The sequence below is a fragment of the Apus apus genome, chromosome 4 (assembly GCF_020740795.1).
Source record: "Apus apus isolate bApuApu2 chromosome 4, bApuApu2.pri.cur, whole genome shotgun sequence".
NCBI classification, from domain to species: Eukaryota; Metazoa; Chordata; class Aves; order Apodiformes; family Apodidae; genus Apus; species Apus apus.
In genome coordinates this window covers 9,836,178-9,854,092 of record NC_067285.1, presented here as the reverse complement: position 1 = coordinate 9,854,092, position 17,915 = coordinate 9,836,178, and the positions used below count along the sequence as shown (strand labels likewise).

General features: G+C 40.1%; 2 protein-coding genes across 10 annotated transcripts in view; one reads left to right on the top strand and one right to left on the bottom strand.

The window, feature by feature from the left end:
• GPAM (glycerol-3-phosphate acyltransferase, mitochondrial) overlaps positions 1 to 7,369 on the bottom strand; it is a 50,184-nt gene extending 42,815 nt beyond the window's left edge. The window contains exons 1-2 of one of the 3 annotated variants that reach the window (XM_051616742.1): positions 7,330 to 7,369; positions 1,436 to 1,503 (exon numbers count right to left, since the gene is read on the bottom strand). The gene's annotated coding sequence lies outside the window, so the exon portion shown is untranslated. The remainder of the gene's footprint in view (positions 1 to 1,435; positions 1,504 to 7,329) is intronic. The other 2 variants (XM_051616735.1, XM_051616740.1) reach the window with 2 other exon arrangements.
• Positions 7,370 to 10,514: 3,145 nt separating this feature from the next.
• The window catches only part of TECTB (tectorin beta), a 34,906-nt gene continuing 27,505 nt past the window's right edge, over positions 10,515 to 17,915 (top strand). For 4 of the 7 annotated variants that reach the window (XM_051619450.1, XM_051619449.1, XM_051619447.1 and 1 more), the window contains exons 1-2: positions 10,515 to 10,757; positions 11,870 to 11,984. In XM_051619450.1, coding sequence (XP_051475410.1) covers positions 11,879 to 11,984 — 106 coding nt within the window. In that variant the 5' untranslated portion in view covers positions 10,515 to 10,757; positions 11,870 to 11,878. Of the gene's footprint in view, positions 10,758 to 11,869; positions 11,989 to 17,915 lie in introns of all 7 variants that reach the window. The other 3 variants (XM_051619448.1, XM_051619444.1, XM_051619443.1) reach the window with 1 other exon arrangement.

Here is a 17,915-nt window from a genome sequence, read left to right as displayed (position 1 = left end):
ATTATCTGCCATCTGCAACATCCTAATTGTATTGCTTTAACTAACAGCTAAGTACAAAACATCACTCCACAGACATTTTCTAATCCTGGATTTTCTTCCTCAATTAAAAAATAACAATTAAGGAACACATAAAAAGATAACTATGGTGGTGATTCTGAAAGAAATTAGGCTGCTTTGCCCTGAATAATTTGTTTACTTTGCCCATTGTAAGACACCTGAGAACCATGAACTTCCCACCCTTCCCTCTGTCTGAGAGTAACCTGAGCACTGGATGGACACCTCTATCTGTATCTTCTTTTCCTTTTATGCAAAAAACTAATGACAGCAACCAGTCTTGCTAAATATGTGGTCATGAACACGGACAAAAATAAAATCTGCCTGGACGAAGCATGATTCATATTTAGAGGAGAGGTACCCAGATGTGCCAGGGATGATCTCTGTCCCCTGCTATTTTATCTGACTTGCTAAGGCATTTACACAGCTCCCATTACTACTCTGCCAGAATATATAGGAACATACAGCTATTCTTACAACACTCAGATAGGGTGGGCAGATTACATGGGTTATCCCAGGTCGGAAGTCTGAAGCAGAGCAGATCATTACACAAGCTCTTGATCAGTAGAAGGTATCTACTGACCACTTATATAGAAACCAACACCTAACCCCATTCCCAAAGATTCCAAGTGTTTCTCAAGCATTTATGTTAAAATAGGCAAGAAGCCCTATCATGGAGGTTTTATTGGACATGAACCAATAGTTGAAATAAACTGGTGTTTGACTTTAAGCAGCTTTTTGGTGCACATCAAATGCTCTTCAGCTATGACTGGGAAGATAAATACATTTCATAATAAGACTTCTAAATTTCTATTTTATTCAATAATTTTAATCACAGAGAGTTTAGTAAGACTATAGCTCCCCCATTGCTCATGTGGTCATGAAATTGAGTTCATTTTTATTAGCTGAAGATGTCACTAACCTACTCATGCCTTTAGGTTTTCAAAGTTAGACTATCAGAACATGCTTTAAAGCAGCATTATACCTGAAATTTATTTGGAAGCAAAATATATCTGTTCACTTGCATGGGGAATTTATCCCCAAGATATAAATATATTAATATGCTCTTGTCAATTTACTGAAGCCAGCAGTGAGATTTCTGTATGGGATGCAGACATGTTAACATGTACTATGGGTCATGTAAGTTCAGACTGGTGGTTGGATGTCACCTGGTAGTTTCTCCCGTAGAGGTACCCATTGCTGGCTGGCTGAGTTACACATTGTACACCCCTCAGTCCATAATCTCTCCACACCTGCTTTGGCTCACATGGAGGAATAATGCCCTTTACACAATCCTTTACAATTCCCACATGATACCCTACAGTCAGATAGTATAACATGTTTAGAATTACTGTTATCTGTAAAATGGCAAGACACTTACCAACTTTGCTAGGATGTTGGAAAAGATTATGATTTGGAGAACCTGTTAAGACTGCTGAATGCCAAATCCTGCAAGAGAGAGAAATATATGATCCACTGACACCTGTTAAAACACACGTGTCATCACCCCTGCAGACTTTGTGGCTTCATGGGCTGTAGTAACCAAAAGAAATAAGCAAGGCTGGATTGCTCAAAATTAATAATGGATTTGGACACCTGGCAGTTAAAAGTAATGTGTTCAGTATGTTGACACCATTTCCCTTAAAACACCTAGTATTCCAGTTTAATCTAAATATTTCTCATCTCGTATCATGCTTCTAACATGATACATTACTGTATTGTCCACCATCTTACTAATGCCAATATATGTTAACTTTCAATAAGCAGTTATTTGTTTCAGATTATTATTTTTAAATAATTTTATTTTCTAAACCAACTTCTATTTATCATCATTGGCTTTAAAGTCACAGGGATACTTTGTATATACCTAGACAAAATCTTCATCACAGAAAACCTATGACCAATAAAGGTATCAAAAGAAAAGCACCCAAGAAGAAAATGTAATTAAATTCCAGATGCCAAAGACACCTTCTGTAGCAGACTATTGCAGCAACATAATGAAGAATGTTTTCAGCATCTATTTAATTAATTTCTACTTTTAGTGATAATACAATTTGGACTTAGTAAAACCAGAGGGTTTGGACTGGAATTGGTGGCAACGACACTCCACAATTTCACATGATGCACCTATTTGAATAACTTTGGGAAGTTATGGTTTTCACCTTTCATATCTTCATGTTGAAATATCATTGTGACTATTTCATGTATAACCAATGTGAGCTTTAAGATTAATTTAATACATTAGCCTAAATATGGTGTAATCAGACGTAAGAGCCAACCAGTTCTAAAATGCTCTTAAGGGGTTTCAATAATGCCCTACAGTAGAGCTGGTAGGATATTTTTGCATGAAAGAATGGATGGCAAGTATTGTCTATAGTTAGTCTTTATGGGAATTTTTGTTGGTTTTCAGCTTGTTTAATCAAAAAATCTGAGTAAATTTGACCCAATCACTTGTTGGTAAATGGAGATGTTAGCTCAGAAATGCTGCAGTTCTGCCTTATGGAGGTGGAGGACGAGCTCATGGTTTAGTAGTGTTATCAATGACATTGTTGCTGTGCTGCTGTGCCACACTTCGAGCCAGCACTTGCCATGGAGAGGAAACAGGGCAGAACCCAGGCTATGAGGAGTTATTGCATTTTTACACCAGCATGTCTAAATGTTCATGACAGGCCTTCAAAATTTGCATTTCAACCCCTGGATATGCATATTGGAAAGAGTAAGATTCCAGATTCAAGGATCAGAAAAGGCAATAAGAAAGAAATCTATGCATAAGTAAAAGGAAGGAGAAAGTTGGTGCTCTATTCACTCTTCAGTGGAGATGGAATCCTACTGATGAATGGTGCTGAGAAGGCTGACGTGTGCTGTGTTTTTCCATTTTCCACAACTACCACATATAACTAACAATTCAGTAACAGCTTTTGCTAATTCCTTGAATATTCTATAGCAGATTTTTCATACTTTTTTTCTTTCTAGGCACATGCTTTAAAATAGCATGTACAAATAAAAAGCCTGCTCTGTTTTCTGACTTAAGCTCCTACCACATAGCTAGAATTCATTTTACTAAACTTCTGGACACAGCTAACTTTCAGATTGAAAGCCTTTAATAATTTAACTTTCTTATCATCTGCTATTTGATCTCTTTCCATTTTAAGTAGTTAGTTTCTAACTTGACTTTGTGTTTCATTTACATTTTCATTAGGGAATCTTCCCTTTTAGTTTTTTACATAATGACATAACCACCAAAATATGTCTCAATTTAGCCTTCCTGGCTTTATTCCTGTATTCTCAACTCCTATTCTCATCCTCAGATATGTCTCCTTGCTTCTACTTTTTATGCACTTGATTATCAAGTCACAAAAGTGATCCTGATGCATTTCTGTCAGTTACAGGAGGAGGGCATAGACACAGCTCACTCCAAATCAGAAGATTCAGTTTTTAGTCTTTTTAAATATCACCCGGCATAAATTAGTTTATTAGATAACAATAACCAGGCAAATCCAGTTGCTGATATGATCATGTATAATACAACTGGTAGATATTCAGATGACTGTAAACACATTTGGTGCTAATCAGGTGGGGAAGTCTGAAATAGCAACACAGAAAACCATTGTGGGTTCTTAATCTAGAGGAGTTAACCCTCTGGGACAATATTGCATATTGTGACCACAATAATGTAATCCAACTCTAGCCCAGGGGGAACTGTGATTCTCTCTTCCTGGCCATGTACTAGACCTGCAAGGTCTATGAGGTAGCAGATGTTGCTCTAGCACACACAGAAGGGATGGTAATTTTCAGGATTTTTGAAAAAGTATTAGTAGCACGAAACCAGAGTGGACTCACAAGTCTAAACAAGTTATATAAATTATTTGCCACACCCTGCTTTTCTGTCTGGTTTCTCTTTGCCTCCTACAACATAGAAAAATCATCTTAAATCCTGCTTAGTCCTGCTAATACTGAGAGATTCCTGAGAGGCTAAGGAAAAGCTGAACTGGACTGACAGGCAAGATGTACTGGGTTAGTATCATCCACCTGAGCAGAGACATCTATATCTGTATCTCTCTCTGGAAATAAACACTCATCTCTAGGGCACAGTTCATCTGATCCCAAAGCAGACGCCTCAAACATTCAGATGCACATTACAGCACATTACAGGCTGTGAAGGACCCTGCTTCTCTGCTCTGAACACAAAATTGGTTTGAGGTGACTAGCACAAATATAGACAAACCACTAACTTCTAGTGATGGGCAGAGTAAACTTAATCCCAGTTGCTAAGCCTTGACAGTACAATACAAAGCAAATAAATGAAGAGTTTATAAAGATGCAGAGGGCTGACATGAAGCCCTGAGGTATTTGTAGTCACCCACTGGAACAGCTCAAGGAAGTCAAAGCCTGAACTTTGAAATATGAAACTATAAACAACTTCAGACTGATCATCAAAGGCTTTAACCAACTCAAATCTATTCCAGCAGCACTTTACAGCTGGGCTGTCATCTTCCCTGCAGGGTTGCTTCAGTCCTTGGAGTAGACATCATCCTCCCACTGAAGATCTCCAAGGGTCTAGCTGTGATGGAGCTAATTATAGGTAATCTGCTGATGTATGATTAAAAATGCTCACCAGCACAAATTGCGGGTTGCATGGTATGCTCTGCTATGCCAAGCAAAAGGATCTGACATTGAATAGGAATAAACACCAGCTTGGACTGCAGAAGATTAGTGATTTGAAGCACCTGTTGTGTGACAAAGACATCCAAAGTGGAATGCCAGTTCAAACAAGTTCCCTTAAACACGGATGCCTTGCAACGTACGTGTTAGGAAATACAATTCTTCCTTAATCACAATTAAGGAATATTTTTTTTTAATATTTACTTTTTACTACAGACAAGAGGAGTGGGCAGAACTGCTAATCTGTGGTAGATGTGCTACAAATACAGTAAGAAGAGACAACTGATCCAGTAAGGAGACTGAAGCTAAATATACAAGGCAGAAGCTGAAGGTCAGCCAAAGGCACAGGGTGATACTCTGTGATCACATGGCTGGTCTGTGTCCAGGGACTGTTCCCTGTCCCACAGAACTGCTTAAGACAGCCCAGAGAGTCACTGCGGAAATGGGAAAAAGCCCCTAGAAACTGTAAAGAAAAAGTTGCATGGAATGATGTATTTCTGACTTAACAGGAAGCTGAAGAGGAAGCAAATCAGGGCAAGACTGCATCAGTTGCTGGTCACTTTGCTGTAAAATAGATGGCAGAGTCTGCTTCTGAAGGATTGACCCTACCAGTACTGTCTGAGGACTGATAAAACCAGTAGTGGGATTTGATTATGAGCAGCTTCTAATTGGCTCAGAAAGATGTTTTACAGAAACCATTATGTAAATCACTGAGTGAGCCTTAGTTGAGGTTCAAGGCATTGCAGAAATCCCTACTGAACTGGAAAGGGGATTTGTACTACACCAAAGTTCCCAGAGTACCTCCAAACTGAACACAAGGAACTGCAAGAAACAAGAATACGTTCAACATAATAACACAGAGTGATCCTGTCTTCTACACCTAACAAAATCTTACCAATACAAAAATAAACATGCCTTAACTCCTGAATCCTAGTGGGAAAGTCAAGGTGAAACTTCATCCTCCCAAAAGTTTATGCCACTGTCAAAGACACCCAGAGCTCAAAAATACACAAGAGACTCCCAGTGAGCATGGTGACTTTCAGAACAATGCAAAAAATATTCTGTTCAAGCCATTCTTTCGAAGTTGTCATAAAAAATGAAGCAGCCAAATGAAGAAAATTGCATCCAGGTGCTACAGTGCTAACAAAATATCAAACATCCAAAGAAACTACAGCAGAGTTTTTTGTCCCTGTGTCAGGGCTAGCATGTAGCATGTAGGTACTTGTATATAGCAGAATTTATCCTTATCTATGGACTACTCAATGTATTTATGTTTGGAATTGCACAATGTAATCAGTTTCCTTGGCACCAGGTCCTGGAAAGTAATAACATGCAAATAACATATGAATCATTGGCAGATCTCTTTTTTTTTTTTTTTGCTAGTTTAAAGGGAACAATAATGAAGTTCATGAAATTATGTCCATACAGTCAGCTATATCCTGTTCTGATAATCACTTTATACAGGTGCTGGCACTGATTGATTTTGTCCACTAACCAGGGTCCTGAGCCAAAGATTATTAACCAAAAACAGTTACAAAAGAATGATGAACAAAAGTAAAGCAGTATCTTTATGGCATTATCTATGACAAAACAACTGCTACCATGTAAGAGCAGATAATTAACTGCTACATATTTTACAGGTGGGAGAGAATGATTTTTTTCCAAAAAGAAGGTGGCATGTGATTTTCTTTGGAAACAATCCATACCTTCAATGTTACAGTCATAAAAAATTAAGCCACCACCATGGGTTGTTTCAACAAGAACTGCAGAAGACATGGTACCAAATCACAGGAGAAGTCCTGGCCTCCTTGACATTAAATCAATAAGTGTCTCAGTTCTGAGCTTTGCTTTTTACTCCTGTTCAGTACTGTAGGAACACCACAGGGAGTAGAAATTTGGCACAGGGGAGGCAGGTGGTGGATACAACACAATTCCAAACTCTGTATAGGTAATTACAGCCCTGGAATCACACTCAATTAATAGTATGAGCCAAATAGATTCTGGGTTTTTAAATTGCTTGTTGCTATATTAATGTTACTTTTATAGTGATTAGAAAAGATGTGAGTCAGAAATGAGCCACCACAGGAATGACAAACATTTCAAACTGGAAAGAAATGCACTGGTCTTTCCTGCCACAAAACCACCAGGTGGTAAAGCAGTGAAAATAAAAGGCAATCTTATAGCAGATAAAGTATTTTACTTAGCCCATGCATGTTATTAAATATATATTAGACATGAGCAGCATGAAGTCTTGTGGGCAACAAAATGGATGAAGTCAGGTCCACCACGTGAGTGGTTCAGAATGACCAGACCTTTCTAGAGCTGAGGATCTGAGTGAGCAAACCCACACCACTGCTGCTGATTCACATCTGCAGGTGGGTGCTTAGCTCCTGGGTGCACTTAGCCCCACAACTGAAAACTCGCAGGCTGGCAGGCATGCACCTCTGTCCTGATTCAGGATAACATCTCAACACAGCATCACACACACACTGAAGAAGAGCCCATGCCCTTCCATGGTCATTTTCTGCCCTGTGCTAAGAGAACATTCCCCCCCAACCCGGCTTTTGCTAATTTGGCCACCCTTCTTATTTCTTTTTTTCCTCGTTCACTTACCTGCTTGCATTTCTTTTGCCTTCTGATATTTTTCAAAAACAAATGAATGCTATGTAAAAGCTGTGTTGGTGCAATGTTTACCCAACAAGGTCAGGAAGATGGCAAAAGCTATCTGGCATACAAAGATGGGGGAGAAGTGCAAACAAGAGCAGTCATGCCAGACACTTTTAGAAGCATAGCCAAAGGCAGGGTCAGGGAGACCACTACAGTTAAAATCAAAATGTCCTATCCTGAGCACTGCAGGAAGACTCAAGGGATACTCTTGCAAATCATCACCAATCTTGAGACTAAAAATATGTTTAAATTTTCACTGGCATTGTGCAACAAAAGAGTTTTCATATCAGAAGCAGATATTTCCTAGTAGATGACTTTTCACCACAAAACACTATCTAGATCTCCTAAAGGTATCTCTCACTTGAGGGCAGAAATAAAAGCAGGATGCAGACGCTGACTGTTCTTCCGCTCCCTTCCAGCCTAGTTGGCTATTTAGAAACTCATTAACTTCCTCTAGAGACCTTGGGTCTAATTAGTGCCTGAACTGATCAGCCTGCCCCTTTCTCCTTCACCTCTACCTCTCAGAGCCTTCCACAATTAAAGGAAACCACACTCCTTTTATACAATTTCAAAAGTGAGATTTCTCGGCTTACCAGAATCTTCATACAACTTGAATTCAGTTCTGCCTCAGAGCTTATCAGACCACTCCAGAATTATCCAGCTTGCTTTGACACCCTAACTGTTCATGCATACACATACCACTCTTCAATCCTTCTCTAAACCAAGCACTGTAGTTGCCTTTCCTTTGCCTTTTGTACAATGTAATCTGTTTTAACTGTTATTGAAGTGTCACCAGGACCATTCAGCCAACTGTAACATGGATGCTGATCCTGCAGTCTTTTCAACACCATCAGTGAGAGGGAAATGAGCAAAAAATTGACTCATTCCACCTTCCAAAATTATAATGCATTTTGTACATAGCTATATACCCATGCGCTCCATAAGGGTGACAAAAAGAACTTACCAATAGAATAGAAAACAAGAGGACTCCTCACAGCAATTTCAGTCTAAATGGATGTAGTTAACAATGTTATGTTCAATAAGCATGTGCTCTGAAAGAAACAAAATGTAGAAAGCAAAGTGAGGAGTTATGATTGTAGAGCACAAGCACAGTCCTACTCAGCCACTTACACAGTTCAATGCATGTTGTCAGCTTATGCAAAATGTTTTTTTATTTCTTGCATTTCTTCCAACTTCTCAGAAATATGTTTCACAAGAAAATGGACTGCTGCCATCTCCTGAAACTGGTCTTTTTGGATGACTGGACATGGGTTCCACTGCTGCTCAGCCACAGGTGCACTCACATTCCAGCTAAAGCCATCCTCTTCCCAGGTAACTGTGATAGTCCTTATTCACCAACGTAAGGGGAAATATTGTCCTTGCACACAGACTGTTAAAATAGTCAGTCCAAGGACTATAAAGTAGCAATACTATCCTAACACCTCTCTAATTAATATAACGACTGTAAAAGCCACCTAAAGACTCTTATCTTATTTTGGATATGCACACAGATATGCACACATTGGCATTACAGCAAGGCAAACTAACGCCATCATAATTAATTATCATAATTATATATGAATGATGACCCTGAATTTTTTTTTCCAAAACAATGTTTGAAAAACTTCATCACTACAACAACAGAGTGAGGATAGTAGTATCCTGAAGGCTATTTTACCTGTAGTAATTAAATTGTAATCAACAGATTCCTCAGCTCAAAGACAGCCTGCTGAATATAACGAAATGTTTTAACAAAACATGATGCCACAACACACAAAGAATTTCTTAACATTATATATCTAAGAGAGGCATGAGGCTGCAAGCCCATTTAAAATAATACACAGCCAGTAGCCTGTTAAAAAATGTTCCTGTTCTGGCATCCTTACCTTGAGTAGTCACTTATTTACCAAGCTTGTGCTGTGGGCATGGTCAAAGCATTGATTAAATATTTCCTGAATTCTACTGCTGTTTTTCTTAGGATTCCATATGTGTGTATGGAAATCACACTTGCCGATTTCCTGCTTTCTTACGTTCTCATACACAAATTTCCGATTCTGTATTAAATGGCATTTATATTGAAACACATTTTCCCTCACACACACAAGTCTTTGCAGTTTCTTAAAGACCAGTCTTTAGAAGGAAACAGACTGAATAAGTAGTCTTTTCCCTTCATCCTTCCTAAGTAAAAATTTTTATCTCTATAATTCTTGGGAGAAAAGACTTCTTCAGAGTATTCTGGGGGAAATAAAACTTTCCCAAAAAAGAAGTGCTTCTGCTTTGTAAGTACAGTTGGTTAAGTTTTGGAATTTCCATCCTGAACACTGCAATATTTCCACATTCATTCTCTGCAGAATCTGGATGAAAAGTTGAAATAATGAACTCTACGGAAATATTGATATATCCTGCAAGGATACTCTACTGAAGGAATGGAGCCTTATCTCCTAAATAACTGAAGGACAACAGATCATCTTCAGAGTGAACACTGATTTTCTGAATGGCCCTCTCTGCCAGTATTCTCAGGGCAAGGAATCTAAATTGCCCTCAGAAACGATGGATGGTCCCTGTAGTGGCAGGATGAAGACCAATCTGAAGAATATGTGGTGGGCTCAACAGCCTCACTGTACAGCAGCATCACTGCAGGCAAAGTAGCTGCACTGGAAAAGGTACTTTGTGAAAGACAGGAGTTATATTTTAAAAAGCTGTTCTGTGTGAAACTCAAAGTGCAATAGATTTATTTGGCAAATATAGACAGAGCAGCTTTCAGTGCTGAATAATAACGGCAAGAGGACCATCAGTTTTGCAATCCTGAAAATCGCTAGATTTAGACTCCTCAATAAACTTCTTTTGAAAATATGAATTAGCCACCTAAATCACCTAGATCAAAATTTGTAAAGCTACTTAGGTGCCAAGTCTCCCTAGAGTTAAGGTATTTGACCATAAAAAAGAAGTTTTGAATAGCCAAGCAGCAATAGCTGTTACCATCACAACAGTCAATCACATAAATCAGCCTGATTAATCTCAGTGGCCTTTAATCCCAATGGCTCTTTTCCCAGACCATCTAGGACACACTGTCCAGCACGTTAAGTCTAGAAGATAATAACTATTGTAGATATCATGGCTATATACAACGCTTAGATACAAATCAGGGCATGTCCCTCACAAGAACTATATAAACCACTAGTCAGGATGCCCCCAACTTTAACATGGATGGACAAACAAGAGATAAGAGGACAAGAGGAGCTGCCCCTTCTTGTGTGATCTGTGCAAAATGAGAGGCAAGGACAGTCCATGGATTGGGGAAGACTGGGGCAGGTCCCCTTGCACACCAAGCCATGGAAACCTCCCTGAAGAAGGCAGAGCAATGAAATATCAAGGTACAGTTTCTCTCTTTCCCTTTGAGATTCTGGGGCCTCTAAGCAGCAAAACTCAGGCTGTACCTGGCCTCCTGACTTCAAGAGAGCATAGTAAAACTGAGACTAAAGTGTCCAGGCTGGTTAAGACTATGCAGTCACAGGCAGCACAAGAGCCTTTATTTCTTTCTCTTTTGATGGTAGCAATTAAAATACCAATAAACAAAAAGCCATGCATGAATAACTTGGGATCATAGCAACAGCCTGGTGCTGAGGAACTGCATTAGCTAACCATCATCAACTGCCCAACAACTCCTGCCTCCCTGCCCAGAAACTTTCCTGGCTGATGGCATGGTCCCAGGGAGAGAAGCAGAAGCAAAAAAGCAAGCAGAAAACCACACTGAAAGCCTGTACAAAGTGAGGGATGTTGGAAGAAAAGATTTACAAACAAAATCGAATGCACAAGATTATTTAAGCAGCATAAGCAAGGTCTTGAAGTGAAGGAGACCATCCTAGAATTTGTGTTTACTGACATCAATAAAAGTGGTAACTGAACAGAAGGGTGGTGGGAGGGGAAACCTCAAGAAGGTGTGAAGATGAGAAGCCAGGCCACAATACCAGATGCCAGAAGGTGGCATGACATAGTAACACCTGCAGACATGTGGTTCTAGTGGCACGTTGGGCAGATCACAAGGGTTGCAACTACAGGACGAAAATGAATGCTAGAAAGAAGAGAGATAAGCTGGCATAGTGACTAAAAATTCTGATAGAAATGGAGAATGAAAAGTTTGAGGTCACTCTGCAACTGGGGATCTCAGCTGACTTGGCTCCTGACAAGAGTTGAAGGAGGAAGGGAATATTTGTTATTTGTTGTCCTGGAGAGAAACATCTTTCCAAACTACTTGTTGCTAGCCACAAGATTGAGGCTTGGAAAAGAAGTAGAAAAAGTCTGGATGACTGAAATTATTTCACTCACATCTGCTATTTCTGAGTAATGTAGGCTTTGATCTATTCTATTTTAAATTGTCTGATAATAAATTATCTACATTACTAATTAATTAATGTACCCCAAATAAATTATTTCAAGGAAATTATGTTTGTTTTAATATCGTTTTTTGCTTGTCATATTGAAACAGCAACACTGAATGATACTTATTATGGATTATGCAAATAATCAGAAGAGGCCAATGAAAGGTCCAAGAGGTGGGCAGCACACAGAGGAGGGTGAGATGTCTTCACCAGATTTCATGAGTGAGTGAGTCACTTTGCTTTTCTGTGTCACATGTTGTCTGTTTACAGTACACCACTAACACCATCTCCTGGTCAGTTGGTGTCTAGAGTAAAATCTCTGTAAAGGTTTCTGAGAGCCTGGAATGAAAGGTATTGCAAACCTAGAAAATATTATATTTTCCATATCTGGTGTACTCTCATACTGATTGAATTTACATATGTCAAAATAATACCAAAAGGAACACCAGTTACATGCAAAGTGCAGGCATTTCAACTACATTTCACTTTTCAGCAAGATGTATCAGCTTACATTTGCAGAACTGACTAAAAAAGCTCAAGGAGAACAGCTTCTCAGATTTGGCATTAAAGACCATATTTCCAGAAAAATCAACAGAATCAGTAACTTGTATTTTTGCCTTTAAATTAATTCAGGAACACAGGGTCAACTTCTAATTTTAGCTAACTCCAGAATAAACAAACAGCAGCGGAGCTTCCTGCGTCATTAACACCATAATCAATCCAGAGTCTTCAGCACAGTCTGTCCTATAGAATTCAATACTTGGAGCTACTGTGGGTTTCTGAGGAGAACAACCCTATGAATCCCTTGGAAGGTAATCAGATTGTTGTACACCTGTGGGATTTTCATAGGAGAAGAGAACTGCAGGGTCATATTTTCTGGAATAGTTTGTAGGAAATACTACATGAATGTGTCTAGTGTATTATAATTGCAAACATTTTGCAAATGACCACAATGCTCTGTTCAGCTAGCTTAGATTTAAATGATCACTTTCTGTAGAGCACATACTCCATCCAGTAACATTACTGTGAGCCACTCTAGAAGACAGAAACAAGTCATTTTAAAACCTAGTGAAAAGTACTTAAGATGATCATACAGGATGGTCAAATTGATTTTGAATGAATCCATGCAACACCAGCTACAGCTCAGCAGAAGAAAAAGAAAAGATGTCAATTTTCTCAAACTTGGCTATCAGAGGAAGTTCGTGAAGACCTCTGAAGAGCTGTATGTGGGCAGTAACACAGCAATCTCTTGCATTTGGTGTATCTTCAAAAAGCCAATTAAAAAAGGAACATCTGGGTTTTTTTCATGATTGGTTGAGTCATAAAGCCACAAGTACATGAATCCCTAACTGCCTGAAAACTGCAGAGCTGATTGCTCTGCTTCATCCCACCACATGGAGCCTGTAACTACTCTACTACTATAAGCCCTCTACTACTATAAAGCATGGTGAATGGAAAGACTCATCTCAATGCATGTCATCATTATTGTGTTGATGCAATTTGAAGAAAACTATACCCTTTAATTGGTCTGAAAGTTGGTCTGTTACCCATGGGAAGTCTCACAAAGTGACTTTTTTGGAGGCTGAAAGCACTAAAGGCAAAGTATTGACAAAGTGGGAATTAAAACTTAGCTTATGGCATCACAAGGGGAAAATCCACTGAGACACTCAACTGGTGATGGATTGTGAGTCATCAAGTCATTGTTAATAAGTCATCAAGCCCAGTGTGAGTGGAAAGCTAACAAGCAGGGGGAGTTTAGTACTTTAGGTGATAAAATAGTCCCTGAGATAAATGGGAGTCCTCTGTTCCAGAAGGCATGACCTGACAGTGCAGGTAATTGTCCTGAAGCTTCCCAGAAAGCTTTTCAAATTCATAGGATGGACAGACCCACCCAGAGCTCGGCTGGTTTACTTCTCCTCCACTTTGCTTACTTATTGAATGACACAGGGGAAATAAAAGCAGCAAGGCCAGCTCAAGGGCCCTACCTGGGCTTTGCCTTCCTGTGGCTCACTTCCATTATCTGCAAAACAGAGATAAGGGGACTAAGGCTGTGATAAGTATTATGATGATCACTTTACAAGCACAGCACAAGTTAATTAATACAGTTAAGTCTGATACATGTATCTCTGAAAGCCAGGTAATTCTTTAAAACAAACAGACTCCTTTCACAGCAAGACTGTCTCCAAGCTTGCTGAAAAATGACAAACTTCTAAAAATGGGGACAACAATACTATAATGGATACAGTGTGCTCAGAAAGGTAGGTTTAAGAATGAACTAGCAGGTTTATGTAGCTCAAGAAACCAGACTGTGATTTTAATCAGCAGCTGCTATATCAACAGAGAGTTGTGCCTGATTTCAGAGGGCAGCACTACAGATACTGAAAGATTGTTTCACAGGGAAAATAACTGGATCTTAACTCTTCCCAGGATAAGAATTACGGTGAGCATTTCTAGAACCTCATTTTTACAGTCCTTCACGTGTGCAATCCTATCTGGATCCCACAAAGCAGATTTATAATTCAGCTGGCTCAGACCGTCAGGTAATCAGGAAGCTGGAGACAGTCTCTGAAGTTCAGTTAAGGGTAGAGGTGTTACAGAGGGAACAGGACGACTCTGGGCTCTCAGGGCAATACAGACTGAAAATCTGAGGAAAGGTTTCCAGGCACTTCCTAGTTAGGTGGTAATCAAGTCTTCTGTTACAATTCTGCATTCCTCCTGCTTCTAAATTTATTACATTGCCTCTGCATTTTTCTCTGCTTTGTTTTTTTACTTAGCAATATTTTTAAAATAAACAGCATACATTGAGGGCCAGTTCCTCAGCAGGCAATGGCATTGCCCCTGAGGGACAGCAGGGGAGCGTTTTGCCTCACTGCATGACAGTGGTTTTTTTTGTCAGCTCTTCTGTAGGAAAACATGTAGGCTGAGTGAGCAGCATTATTTACGGTCAAGGCATCAGGACCGGGAACCGGGCTGAAGATTTGACAGCTGCTATGAACCTTCTCACAGTTGTAGTGACATACCCAACCCAAGCTGAGAAACATCAAATTGCTGCAACCTTCCCAGCACTAGCGGGATAATGCCAAGGAAAGAGCATTACTGGAGCAAGAAAAGCAGTGGTTACTGTGTCAGAGCCAGCTGCCAACCTGAGAAGATTAAACTAATGAATGAGACAAAGAGTCCATTCTACCTTCTTTCTCACCTTCCTGTTAAAATCCTCCTCCCCTCCCCCCACTGCCAAGAGACCAAGACCTGTTGTTAAGATAACAAGAACTAAAAGGTTTACAAGGTGTTATACAGGATGGCATGGTCGAGATCCAAAAAACCACTTAAACACCTCAGAAGCCACTTAGGCCACATTCAGGTGATTCCAGAATGCTATTCCCCAGCAAGATCATTCCACTACAAAACACTTAATCCATGTATTCTCTAGAGAAGATGCCTGCAGTTCTGCTAAGGCACACACCAGATGGGACAGCAGCACTGACTGCAGCTGAGCCCAGCATCCACAGCCATGCTCTCTTCAAGGGACAGCTGGAGAAGACTGGCTGGGTGGTCAGAGCCCTTGCCCAGGACTACAGGAGACTCAAACGCAATTCTCCTCACTTGTAGAACTCAAAGCTATCTTTCCCCAAGTGCTGTAACTTCTACCTAGTAGCTCGTCTTGGGCATTCATTGAACAATTTGAGGGTGCTCAGGCACATGTGCCACAGAGCATGCAGGGGTGCTTAGTTTTCTGAGGCAAACAAAAAACGAAGGTTAAGCCAACCAGAGCAGTGTAGTCTGTTGTTCTCAATTCAGACACCCACACACAGACATCCATTTAAGATATCCTTGAGTATCCTTCCTGGCCTCCAGATCCCACTCCAAAAGTGCACAAGTCCCCTAGAGGTCCCGTGCCACAGCTGCAGGTAACTTGGTCACCACACAGCATCTGTTAATGCAATACACACCTCCTTTAGGCCCAGCAAGTTTAGACATCTCCAAAAGGTGGCAGTCCAAGGATGGTTGTGATCTCATGTGACCAGTGTAAGTCATCAGTTCTGGTCTTGCATGACCTGTTTTACACGTCTCATGCTTTTATTAAATCAGCCCCCAAATCCTTATCCTGCATAACTAGCTAGCTCCAAAACAGTCCATGAAAAAAAATACACCAAACAAAATACTTACCCACAAATGCTTCAAGGAAACTCAGCTGGAAACTGATGTTTTGCTCCAACAGTAGCAAACTCCAGGCAAAACTTGGCTGGAGAAGCTTCCAAAGAATATTACTCTGAATATGCTGGCAAAGCTGAACAGCAACAGGATGAGGAATTCAAATGAACAAGAAATATGATTATTTACTTCAGCCACAGTTCTGTGCTCAGCAAGATTTGCTGTTGTAAACGTCTGTGTGAATGCCTTGGACAGGAGAAATATTTGTCGAGGGAATGCTTCTTCAGCAGAGCAGCTGTGCTCAGGCACACCCCAGGAATACCTGTACCAACAGCAGCACTGCCTTGCCAAGCGTGTGGTGCTTGAAAAACACTGCAGGTGATTGCTTGAAAAATTATGATTCAGTGTTGCATAGCTAAGACAGACACGTGATGCATGAGGAAGTTTAGAGGAGCAGACTGTCTCTTCTAGTGACCCAGACCTCCACCTCTGATTTTCCTGTGACCTCCTCTTCCACAAGCACTATTTCCTCCAATTTCCCCTGCTTCTGATTTGTTTTGTGCAGTTACTGAAGACTGTAAGCCACTTGAAGACTTAGGGTGCAGGATATCTGTGGGTCCTGGGTGCTCTGTTACACACCTGCACAATTCTATCATATGCTTACAAGGCTAAAACAGCACAGAATAGAACCACTTAGGTTAGAAGAGACCCTTAAGATAAAGTCCAACCATAAACCTAACACTGCCAAGTCTGTCACTAAACCAGTCCCTAAGTGCCACATCCACATGTCTTTTAAATACCTCCAGGGATGGTGACTCAGTCACATGCTGAACTGAGTGAGCAACCATGTGCCACGCGAAAACATTTGAAAGGTATTTGTTCTTTTAAAGGCAAAATAGTGCGGAAATCCATACAGTATTTATGTCTCAAGGCAACGAGTCTACACAAAACAGCAGCACTGTGTTAGTACAGTCAGACTTGTCCTAGAACCTAAGTCTGACTGTACCAACACTGCTGCATTTCCAACAGGACCCATTACCTCAGATTAGGCCCAATATAAATGCAGCTACCAAGTTTCCAGATCCAGTGTGGAGTAAATACATCCCATATCCCAGGCAAGTAAGTATGCCAGGTTTTTGTGGTTGGAAACACCATCATCAATACATTACAGCCTCTAGGAAAGTGTCACAAGATCTCACTCCTGGAATCAGCTAGACATCTCTATTGATCCTCACTACCCCATAATTCCTAATGTAAACCTAAGGGGCTCTTCAGGTTTATTGCTCTATCCAAAGCAATGGATACTGGATGTCACATATCCCTTGCAGATTCAAACAGCAGAACCTCATTTTCTTCATGTAAGAACCAGACAGGATCACAATGTGAGGAACAAAGCTGGAGAGACAAGCTGCCCTTGTAGGTGAAATTCACAATAAGGCCTTCATTTGCTCTTTGTCGAAATCTTTACAGATACTTAGATTGCTGAGATTATTCAGTGGGCTTGGAAAAAGCCAGGGAACTGCAACAAACCTCAATGGCCTGCTTTGCAATTTAATGCGTTTCTTCTTCTGTGTGTGCAATTACTGGGAGAAACCTAACCCTTCCCCAGGCCTTCACCTTTGATTAGGGCAGGTATCAAATGCTGGTTGGCTTAGGTACATTTTGTGCTTGTTTCTTATGCAAATACAGACTACTGTACACCAGCTGGTACTTCTGCCAAATTCGTTTCATGGATTTGATTCTATTTCCTACCTTTCACCTAAAAGGGGTATTATGTACGTGGAGATTATTTTTCTGTAAGAAGATAGCAAGAGTTTTTTTTCTTTCAAAAATTACGGGACTAGATCCATCTTGGACTAATTCCACTGAAACCTGTACCATTACACCAATGATAATTTAATTACAGCATTTGCTAGAAATCATTAGAACTAAGCTAATCTGTGTTTCAAGCTCTTTGCTAATGTTATGGTGAGGTTGACCATGACATCATTTTTAGCAAGG